Below are 11658 nucleotides of genomic sequence, written 5' to 3'. Positions count from 1 at the left end.
GCTCATCCAGAGGGCAGGAGAGGGACTTTGTCCTCTGTCTTTGGCAGTGCCTTTGGTAGCTTTTATGGCATGACCTCCCTGGCTGTGGCAGCCCCAGGCAGGCCTCCCTGCGATCCTAAAACAGGAGTGGGAGATGAGTGTTCTGAAAAGGAACATTTTTGTGATGCCCTATGCTAATTTCATGATGTTCTATAGTTTCACTCTGCTTTCCTGAAACGCATCTGAATTAATCTTTAGTACAACCACCTAGGAAGAACTGGGAAGCCTAGCTCTGAGTTCCTGGGACTATTCTCTGTCCTGAACCACCTCTTTCTTTTACCCTGTGGGGGGCTCCTGGAGGAATGAGAGGCTCAGAAAGCCCAATAGCTGAGTAAGCATTTCCCTAGGAATCTTCTCTGAGCTAACTGCAGGTTGGTAACTGGGGATTAAAAATGAATCATTAACTTCTTAATGCTCTATGCAACACACTTATCTATACAACCATGAACATACTTATCTACACATAGATTGTAGGGTTTTCATGAGGCATGAATCTTTTAGATCATCACAAAAGGGACTGACACACTGGCTTAGGGGAATATATGTTTCATGTTTAAAAGATAAATAAATACTAAAATTTTAAAAATGAATTAGACATGGTCCCTTCTCCCAAGGGGTTTAGATAGACCCTTTGATTCCTCTGAGCCCCAGTGCTGCAGAATGGGACTCATGATCCATGTTCAAGTTTGCTAGATTTAGTAAATGAAAGGATACCTAGTTAAATGTAAATTTCAGATAAATAATGAATAATATTTTTAGCATAAGTATGTCCCATGAAGTATTTGGGACATACTTACCCTACAGAATTATTCACTGTTTATCTAAAATTCAAATTTAACTGGCATCTTGAATTTTACCTGGCAAGCCAACCCCATGCAAGCTAGTTCAGGAATTGTTAGAGGTACAAAAGGAATAATATGCGAATTAATAATGCATGAAAGTGCTTTACAGTTTACAAAGTTCTGTGTCAGCAAAAAGGGTTCGGATTGCATTACTTGGATGGAAAAGGGTGTCTTGCAGGCCTCTGAGTCTTTTCTCACCATGGAGAAAGATCACTATGAGGAGAAGGGTCCAATGCTGTCTCCCAAATGAACACTTTTTATTCCAGGGCAATGGATCCAAAACCAATGGCACAAGATCGAGCCTGTAGCAACACATGTGAGAAAGCCCTCAGGGCTGTGATTCACAGAAAACTCCAAATAGGACCCCATTGGATGTAATCAGCACCTGCATCTTCTGGCTGTGTCCTCAGAAGTGGTGTCTGAAATACTGCCTGTGCTGCTCAGACTCCTCCTGAGGGATTGAAAGGAACAGGAATGGGCTGGGCTTACAGGGCCTGGAAACCAGTGTCCTGGCAGGGACAGGTGGAACGAGGCGTGTTTGACTTGGACATGTGTGGACTCGGGAGACACAAGCCATTGACTTCCCTTGCAGCATGGGTTCTGGTTTCTGGAAGGTGCCCTTCCTGTCCAACGTGGCATTTTGCTTTGGTAAAGGGCCCCACACACACAGAGATGTTCCTCCGTTGTCCTTATGAGGAACAGAGATCCAATAGCAGGAACGATTGTTCAAATGCGAAGGCTGGAAAAGTCCTTAGAATCCCAACTCTTCCCTCCTTCCATCTTCCAGATGTGAAGACCAGGCTGGAGAAGTGACTCATGCAAAGCCATGTAGTAAGTTAAGGGACTGGAGCCCACACTTGCCACTTCCCAACTCATGGTCAAGGTCACGTCAGCCCATCCCCTTCTATTTGGGCAGGCCCTCCAAGCAGCCACTGACTTCCAATACTCCAGAGGCACTGCTGAGAAACCTTTGTTTCTCTCAGAGGGGAGGCTGGTTATTTAATAACAGTGATGGCAATCTGGGGATGGTGATTTATAGTTTGCAAAATCCTTTCTGGTCATTGATCTCACCTTCCCTTGACTTCTGCCTTTCTACACCCTCTACTTTCAGCACTTGTCAAACCCTCATGTACGGTTCCCTCCCAGAGAGGCAGTTTGTGGGGCGGTGAGTTCTACAGCAGTGGTTAACTATGCCTCAGTTTCCTCCTCCATAAAACAGAGATGATAATGAGGGTATCTACTCATAGAGCTATTTAATTTCTTTTGAGAGAGAGAGAGAGACAGAGAGGAGAAGGGGTAGAGAGAGAATAGGGAACTGAGGGTCCAAAGTGGGCTCTGCACCAACAGCAGACAGCCTGATGCTGGGCTTGAACACATGAACTGCGAGATCATGACCTGAGCCAAAGTCGGACGCTCAAATGGGGTAATTTGTGGTTGTGATAGTACCTAGCACTTTGTTAGGGCTTCATAAATACCAGCACCTACCACGACTACTATTATTGTTGTGGTCTGTGACCCCAGAACCTTTCTTCTCCTCATTCCTGTCCCTCCTCCCAGGCTCAGCTCAAATTTCCCTCCCTTCAGAAGACTTCTTTGATCATTTTTCCTTCAGCAGAGTTAGGGCTTGTCTAACATGTACTGCACTTATTTAAATGCATACACTTCCCATTTTCTGGTCCATCTCCCTAAGCTGAGATCTTCATGGCCATCTTTAACTGCAACACCAAGCCCAGGGTCAGACAAATCTCTCTGCTGACTTGACGTTTGGTGAGTGTAGGAGTGACCCATTGTTTCCCCAATCTAGAAATCATTCTTGATTTCTGTCTTTCTCTCACTCCACACCCAATCCAATAGCAAGACTTGACAAGTCGGCCTCTAAAATCAATCCTGAACGTGCCTCTAGGCCAGTCCCAGGCCACTGTCTTCTCACCCCTGGGCGACTCAGCCTTCTCACTGCTTCCAGGGGTCTGGCCCTTGCCGCCCTGCGATCCACCTTCTTCCCCTCCTTCACACATACCTTTGACTTCCTGTTGCTCTTAGAGGAAAACCCCATGTACTAGCATGGCTACAGAGCTCTGCATAGCTACCTCCTACCTCATCCCTGCCCCCTTCACTCTGTAGGCTTCACTGTTTTGGTCTCCTTCCAGATCCTTCCCCACCTCATAGACCTGCACTTGCTGTTCCTTCTGCTTTCCGCAGAGCCACCTCCTTCTTTAGATTTCAGGCTGAATGTCACATCCTCAGAGAGAAGTCCCCTGACCAAGCTGAGGGGGTGTCTCCCAGGAATTCTGGGTCCCAGCACCCTTTTGGTCTCCTTTGGACTTTCTATTATTTATCTGTGCATATCTTGCTATTATGCAAGACTCTCTGACTCTCTCACCAGTGGTATGGTAAACATCACGGTGCAGGGTACCGTGTGTGTGTGTGTGTGTCTGTGTGTTTATCTTGTTCACTAAGGTATCTGTAGATCAGTGTTTAGTACATTTCTGCTGAATGCATGACAAAATCCTTCTAGCAACACAATGGGTAGCCCGAGCATTATACGCTCACTTGACAATGACAAAACCCAAGTGTAGAGAGGTTGATTTGCACCCTAGGTAACATAGACTGGAAGTACTGTGGTCAGGTCCCCTAGATCATGGACTTTTCCCACTAGATCATTTCACAGTGTAGGGAAATTGACTGTCCTGGGAACCCAGCTGGGCTGTTCATAGACTCATTCTCTTAACATGGGACTGGATGGCAGAGATTCCAAGGTTCCTATTTCTAAAGAAGTAGCACTGCCAGTATGTGGCTAAGGATTACATCCAATTCCAAATTCTGGGCTGCACTTCAGGCATCACACACACCCAGTAAACACCTGACGATTGTAAGAAAAGTGCAGTGATTGTTTGAGAAAGGAAATCAGAGCCACAGGCCCGGGAGCAGGCTTGATCTCCCAGGACCCTCTTCAGAGCTGTTCTAATTTAGGCCTGATGGAATGGCAAAGATGTTGTTTCTAGCTCCCTTACAACAATGTGGCCTAATTTGGAAGATTTTGCCATTCCTGAGTTCCTGACTGCTGCTTGAGAGCGGACCCCGATTATTGTCATCGTTTAATGTACTGTCTTGAGCACTGGTATAAAGCTGGCAGTGGGATGCTCTTTCTGTGATTCCAGGAGCAAAGTGCCTGGGGAGAGACCCTGGTGGCATAAAAAACCCTGGACCAGAAGTCAGAAGGGCAGTGCTGTGGGTGGGAAGGCCATGGGCTTTCCAACCAACAAACTCTAGGTCCCTTGCTGGCCCTTAGCTGCCCCTCTGTAAGGAATGATGTGGGCCTGATGGTGGCCTGAGGATCAGGGGGCGTGGGTCTGACCCCAGCTCCATTACCCACGTGCAGTGAAGGACCTTTCCAGGCCCTTTCCTTCTCTAGATCTTGCTCTATTGTCTGTACAAGGACAGGTTTAGAGGGCCTGATTCATAAGCCCCTTCCTGCTCTGACATTTGCTCTTTCTGTGGCCTTTTCAGGGAAACATGTGCTCCTCCAGGACTGGGTTTCCTTATCAAACAGCCTTCAGAAACCAGCATGAAATTGACACAGCTACTTCAGAACAGTTCAACAAGGACTTCTCATGGGTGCCTGTGAAGTCAAGTGCCCACTCCTGCCCCTCTGCCAGTCCTAGAGGCTAGGTACCCCCTCCAGTACAGGTGCCCACTCTAATAAAGGGAGGTCTTCAAGAAGAGAGAGGTGGTAGAAGTAGGTCAGGGAGTATGATTCCACTGAGAGTTTAGAAGTTCTGAACATTAAACCCCAAGGACATTGTATTCTCCTGCACTTGATCCGCTATGTGAGAAGACTAGGTTTAGGAAAATCAGATATGTTCCAGTGTTATTTGAGTGTTTACTCTGGGCCAGGCTTTGGCTCAACACTTTCCTATACATTGTTTTGTTTGACCGTGAGCCCTATAAGATAGATATTATGATCTTCATTCTACAGAGGAGGAAGATGAGACACAGAGTTAAAGTGACTTGTTCAAGGTTATATAGCTACAAAGACCAGCATTGAACCCAGAACTCTACTGCTATACTAATTTCTTTCCTAATACTAGCAATAAAAAGCAATCAAAGTTGAGGAAGTTCAGTAAGCATTGAAAATCACTCTGGACTTGAAGATTGAATAAATCACTATAAATCCTAGTTCTTCCATTTATTGGCTTGGTGACCTTTGACAAACCATATGACCTTGTTTTTAATGTTTATTTATTTGAGGGAGGGGAGGGGCAGAGACAGGGGAACAGAGGATCCAACTCGTTCTCTATGCTGACAGCAGAGAGCCCAATGTGGGGCCCAAATTTACAAACCATGAGATCATGACCTGAGCTGAAGTCGAATGCTTAACCGACTGAGCCACCCTGGTGCTACGCCATTTGACTTCTTTAAGGGACAGTTTACTGACCTAGAAAGTGGAGATGATCACTTCTTCTACATTACAGTATAAGACTAAAAAAGGCATAATGTACATGAAGTGGTTAGCACTGGTGCCCGGCGTATAAGAAGCGCTAGGTAAATGTTAGTCATTGTCATCACTAGTGCTACTATCTCCGTCTTCCCTCCAGAGGGATTGCAAAGCTCCAGTAAGATAATGATTGCAAAAGCTCTGTGCACCTGTCAGTAATCCCCTTTGTTACAATTGCAGCAACCTAAGGGAAAGAGTTATTTATGAAGGTTTGGCCCCATTCCTCCCTGAAATGGTTCACATTCTTTGCTCTACAGCCAACACTGATGACGAGTGAGAGTTTGACTTGGTGCCCACTCTGAATGACGTCCTTCATCAGATCTCCAAGAACTGCAGCAAATGCTTTTCTGAGCTTATTTTTAGCATCTTCTAGAAAGACTTTGAAGTAGGATTTCAACATTGAGCTTCATTGTTTGGAGAAGGCGCTTTGCAGTTAATGTGAGTTTATGACTTAGGACTTTCTCTCTCTTACTGTCCTGAGTTATTCCATGGAGGCAGATCCGTGATGTGCTTGGTGGACATATCCCCAGATCCGAGTGAATTCTGTTGTTGGCTATTCTTGACTGAAGTGACATGTGCATGTTGTAAATAAAAATGTGGAAAACGCAAAAAAGCACGAGAGGAAAAACTTGAGATACCAACAAAGCAATCATTCAGAGACAAAGATTATTTCTATATCGGTGTATTTCCTTTTGGTCATTTATTTTATACATATATTCTTTTACATGATTGGGATCATAGTATAAATAGTCATAGTTTTTATAAGACTAATTTTAGAGCAGTTTTAGGTTCACAGCAAAATTGAGAGGACGATACAGAAGTTTCCCATATACCCTCTGCCCCAATGTACCCACAGCCTCCTACTGCCAAAACCCCCCAGCAGAGGGGTACATCTGTTACAATTAACAAACTGACACATCATAGTTTACATGATAGTTACATAGTTTACATAGTGTTACAATACACTGACACATCATAGTCACCCTAAGTCCATAATTTGCATTGTGACTCATTCTTGGTATTACATTTTATGCATTTGGACAAATGTACAATGACATGTATCCATCATTATTAGATCTTTCTGTCCCCACAGTCGTGTCTTTTCTAGAATGTCATATAGCTGGGATCATGTAGTATGTCATCCTCTCACATTTGCTTCTTTCATTCAGTGATATGTATTTCAGTTTCCTTCATATCTTTTCATGGCTTGATAACTCATTGTTTCCTAGCGCTGAATACTATTCTGTCATCTGGATGTACATTTACCTACTGAAGGACATTGTGGCTCTTCCAAGTTTTGGCGATTATGAATAAAGCTGCTATAAAGACCTGTAGGCAGGTTTTTGTTTGGACACATGTTTTCAGTTCCTTTGGGTAAATACCAGGGAGCACAATTGCTGGATTGTATGTAAGAATATTTATAGTTTTATAAGAAACCGCCAAGCTGTCTTCCAAAGTGGCTGGGCCATTTTGCATTCCCACCAGCAATGAGTGAGAGTTCCCATTGCTCCACACCCTCACCAGTATTTGGTGGTGTTGGTGTCCAGATTTTGGCCATTCTAAGAGGTGTGTTCTGGTAACCTATTTTTTCACTACTTTATATTGTAAGAATTTCCTTCATGAATATCATTTTTATAAATGTATAGTGGACCCAACACAGGGAGCTCAGATACAAAGTACTTAACCTACCTCTTACTGTAACCTGTTTAGATTTTTCTAATTTTCGCTATTATCAATAACATTCTGATGAACATTTTTGTACATAGATGTTTAGTTACATCCAATTGTTTATAACCCTTGAATATATTCTTAAAAGTGGAAATAACTAGCCAAAGAGTATAGACACTTTTAAGATTTCCTGGAAAAGTTCTATCACTTTACATTCCTATCAACAGAGCGAGGCACTCCCTCATCAACAAGTATTACCAATTTTTAAACATTCTTGCCAAATCAGGCTTTAAAAAAAAGTAACTCATTGTTTCCATTTGCAAATCTTTGATCCTTAAGTTGAATGTATAGCATTTCATGGTTTTTAGCCATTTGTACTTCCCTCTCTGTGAGCTCTCTGTTCCTGTCCTTTGCTGGGACAGGCTTGTAATAGTGGCCCCAATAATCCTAACGTTGTCCGCAGATGATGCCAAATCTTGCATTCAGCCACATCTGATAGGAGGCCAGGCTCCGGCAGGATTAGAAATTGTCTGTGTCAGCATTACTCTTGCAATGAAACCAGAAAGGGGAAAGTTTTCATGTTTTATTGGAATCTAGGAGATGAGGCTATTTTGCTGAGCCGCCTCTATCATATTATTATGCTTTCTCTTCTATTCAGACTCCCAAAGCTTCTCTTTTCTTAAATTCTGCTGTCTCGGGAGAGTAAGATTTGGTGTGCATGTGTCCTTTTTTTTTCTTTTTTCTTTTCCAGTATGTATTCATTGACCTCCTACTATGTGCAACACATAGTGGCCACATTCGTGGATTGTGGAATCTCAAGAAGAGCTGGGGCTTTGGAGCTGAGCACCCTGGGCAAATCCCTTAACGTCTCAGAGGCTCAATTTCCTGTTCTTTCAAGTACAGGGACAGCCCTACCTTTGGGGAATAAATATGTTATGAATGCCAAACTCCTAGAACAGTGTCTGTCCCTTATAAGACTCCACTGAGCTCAACAAACAATTCTCGAGCCACTTCTGTGTATATGACAACATGCTAGGTACTGAGCCTACAAAGAGGAATCTGCTGCCTGCAGGACAAAGTCCAGGCTGCTCATCTGCTCTGACAAGGTCCTCTCTGATCTCTGCTCTTCTGTGGCCCCTCATTAAGTCTAGTGGCCCCACATGTCATGGTGGGTTGACAGCCTTGGGTCTTAGCCACAGTCCTGGAGCAACAGGAAGAGTGCCGGTCAACATTCTGCTTCACACAGAGTCACAGCTATAATTTTTCCCTGTTTCTTTTTAACGTTGTATCATAAGCATTTTCCCTTTACAACATAATTCTTAAGAGAACTACTCAGCCAGCCAGCCTCAGTTTGATTTCTAGCTCTGTCACTTACTAAGTGACCTTGGGCAAGTTGCTTAACCTCTCTGTGCCCTAGTTTCCTTATCTGTAAAATAAAGATAATAATAGTGCCTTCTTCCTGGGTTTTCTTTTTTTTTTTTTTTTTTAGGATTAAACAAAATATTTCCTGCATAGCCTTCAGTGTAATATCTAGCACACAGTAAGAGCTCAATGATCTATTATTAACATTTACTATGCTTTCTCCATAGCAACCCTGACAATGACTTTATATGGTTAAACTGAACAGACTGAATAACGCTTTTGTCTGACATTGGATGGTTAAGGTGTTTCTGATTAAACACAAAATATTATTCCTAAGTAATTAAAAGAAAAGTTATCTTGTGGTTTAGAGATAAAGACAGAGCAAAAAGTTTAAAGAATTAAATGTTGGAGGAACCAACATGAATACACTTAAATTACCTTTCAGAATAATCCAATATTTTTGATACAGATTACAGGGTAATTACCCTATCTTAGATACCTGGGCACATCCCTGTATGAGGCCAAGTGCTGGCCTGGAGCATGTTGGTGAGGACTTCTAGTCTTTATGATTCCCCAGGCAAAGAAGCTGTATCAGCTTTTCTCCCCTACTGCCAGAGAAGCTCTGATCTAGCACATCTTTAGGGCCAACCCAGCATTTTCTAGCTATATCTTGCAGAGAGCTGGTAAGGCAACTGTCAGGCCATGTCACCTAATGGGAAAGTTGTGACACAGAGGGTTTTTTTTGTAGTCCTTCAGCCAACAAGGCTCAAGGTTAGCTCACGTGTAAATGAAAAATGAACTATACAGTGCCTTCTGTATACCAGGCTCTGAGGAAACATCCTCTTCAATCCTTAGCTCAACTGAGACAGAACATATTGATGCCACACTATAGATGAGAAAACTGAGGCCCAGAGAGGTAAAAGGTTTCTTCCAAGGTCACAGAGCTGGTAGTCATGAGCCAGAACTGTCTGACTCTCAAGATACAAGCTCTTTCCAAGGCACCCCAGGATCTTTTTTCAACTTAATACAAATTTATCAGCACAGATTAGTGCCCATGCATAGTGCCCCTGCAAGGCACTAAGAACACAGAGAACAGCCTAATGGGAGAGACAGACGCATGAATTGCAACCTCTAGTATTATGGCTAACGCATGCCTGTGAGAAGTAAAAAAGCCAGGTGGGCAGTTCAATTTATCCTGTTGTATATATTTCTGAAAGCCATCCTTAATCCTTTTAGGAAGAGGCGGTGGGAGGTGGGGGGAGTTAGATTGATAGATTAGGGCTCTAACCAATGAATAAACAAAGGGCAGTGGGAAAATGGGAAGGGAGAGTTTAATTCCCACTCAGAGATCCAAGGAAGTCTCTTAGAGGCTATGATGTTTTGGTTGGGGTTTGGAAAGCAGAACGAATCAGCAAGAGAATATGGGGAAGGGGCTGACCTGTCTACCTCCTCACAAGAGAAGTAAAAACAGAGTCCTGATCTGCACTTGCTAAATATTGGTCTGAAACCAGAACACCTACGCATCCCCCTCTAATTTTACCCCCATTCTTACACACATAGGCAGACCTACCGACACACACCCACATGTGCTCACAAATAAAAAGAAACAAACCCAATAGAAAACGTACATAAAACATGCATCAGCACATGTGCAGATACTTGAAACACATAATACACAAAAATAGACACTAGCCCCCATGCGCTCACATAAATACATGTAATACTTATACTCACAGACTCGCAAAGATATTTTTATGCTCTCATACACAAGCACAAGCTACTCTCCCCACTTACTACTCACACAGGTAAATAAATGTATTTTTAAATTAACATATACCCAAGTTCACATACAAATCTCATCCTGCCTTTCTGGGTGGAGGCCAATGACTAATGGGAAAGCATGCACAAAGGCAAGCACCACGTAGGAGAGGCCAGAAATGGGTTGGCTGGGGCTGGGATTAAGCTCTGTCAGATGACAAACCCGCCCCGCCTGGCTCTCCCAGAAGCTGCGTCGCCCGAGCAAGCTCTGGATCCTGGGCAGATGGTGAGAGGCTGCGCCTCGGAATTCCAGCTTTACACGGGGGTTTGGTGTCACCCAGGGCCAAGCTCGGCTATCAGCCCCACCCCAATCCCTGCAGTAGGCAGGCGGCTAGGGCACACATCAGGGCTGTGGCGTGGGGCTTGTCCGAACACAGCACACTGAAAGTACTTAACATTAATGAGGGTTTACTGGGGCCAGGGATTGGAGTAAGCCCTTTCAGTACATTACTTAATTCTCATCTCTGTGACAGGAGGTGTGGGGGTGTTACGTGTCTATCATGCCCATTTTAGAGGTGAGAAAACTGCGCTCAGGCCACAGAAACCACTCAGCAGGAAACAGGACGCTGAGGTTCAGTCCTGTCGGAGCCCATTCTCCCCGGGGGGTGGGGGTTAGGGTAAAGTGTGCACGTGAGTCTGTCTCCCCTACGCAGGAAGCTTGCAGCTTCAGATGGGTCTCCAGGGCACCCCACCCTCCCGTCCTGCTTGGCACCGCGCCTGTCCCGCAGCAGGTGTCTGATCCGGGAGTGGATCTTGGTTCAGTGGAGCCCTCAGCATGGGCCTCAGTTTCCCCATCCCTGAAATGGGAATGGCAGCGCAGACCTCGCCAGGCTTTCTCGGGCAGCACAAGCAATGCTGAGCTCTACACTGTCGCGGATGTCGCCCTCGCCCACTGCGGGGGTTCCAGCCCAGTCTCCACCCGAGCCCGGGTGCGTCGCCGGCGCCCCATTGTTCGAGAGGGCGGGGAAGCTCCCGAGAGCGGATTCCCCGCCCCGGGTCGCGCTCGTCGCCCAGTGGAACAGACGACTTGGCCCGGCGTCTGCCGCGCGGGGCGCGTCCTTTGTCTGCTCCGCGGCGCCCGATGCCCGCGGCCCGCGCCCCGCTCCTTGGGTAGACAAAGCCGGGGCTGCCGCGAGCCCGAAGGGCTGGAGTGGGGCTCGTACCACCCTCCTCCCGCCTTAACTCCGCCCCCTCCCCTCGCCGCCCTCTGATTGGTCCGAGGAGCTACAAAGAGGCCGGGAAGCGGGTGAATCACGTGGGTCAGCGTGAGCGCCCATTGGTCGGGCGAGACTGCCAATCGGGGAGGGCGGGCTGTCCGCGCTCGGCCGGGTCGCTCCCTCCGCGCTGGGGCCCGCCCGCGGGGCCGGCCGCCTGTCAGAGGGAGGTGGCGATGGTGCGCCCGGTGGCGGTGGCGGCTGCAGCGGCTCCCCCGGG

The 11658-nt window shown here is 45.8% G+C and overlaps 1 protein-coding gene across 1 annotated transcript in view; it reads left to right on the top strand.

The window, feature by feature from the left end:
- Positions 1-10306: 10306 nt before the first annotated feature.
- MEGF9 (multiple EGF like domains 9) overlaps positions 10307-11658 on the top strand; it is an 87150-nt gene continuing 85798 nt past the window's right edge. Inside the window, exons 1-2 of the mRNA XM_077769775.1 lie at positions 10307-10450; positions 10878-11334. Of these exons, the coding sequence (XP_077625901.1) occupies positions 10307-10450; positions 10878-11334 (601 nt within the window). The remainder of the gene's footprint in view (positions 10451-10877; positions 11335-11658) is intronic.

The sequence above is a fragment of the Crocuta crocuta genome, unplaced genomic scaffold, assembly GCF_008692635.1.
Source record: "Crocuta crocuta isolate KB4526 unplaced genomic scaffold, BGI_CrCroc_1.0 scaffold95, whole genome shotgun sequence".
In the NCBI taxonomy this organism is placed as follows: Eukaryota; Metazoa; Chordata; class Mammalia; order Carnivora; family Hyaenidae; genus Crocuta; species Crocuta crocuta.
This window is presented reverse-complemented; position numbering and strand designations above follow the sequence as displayed.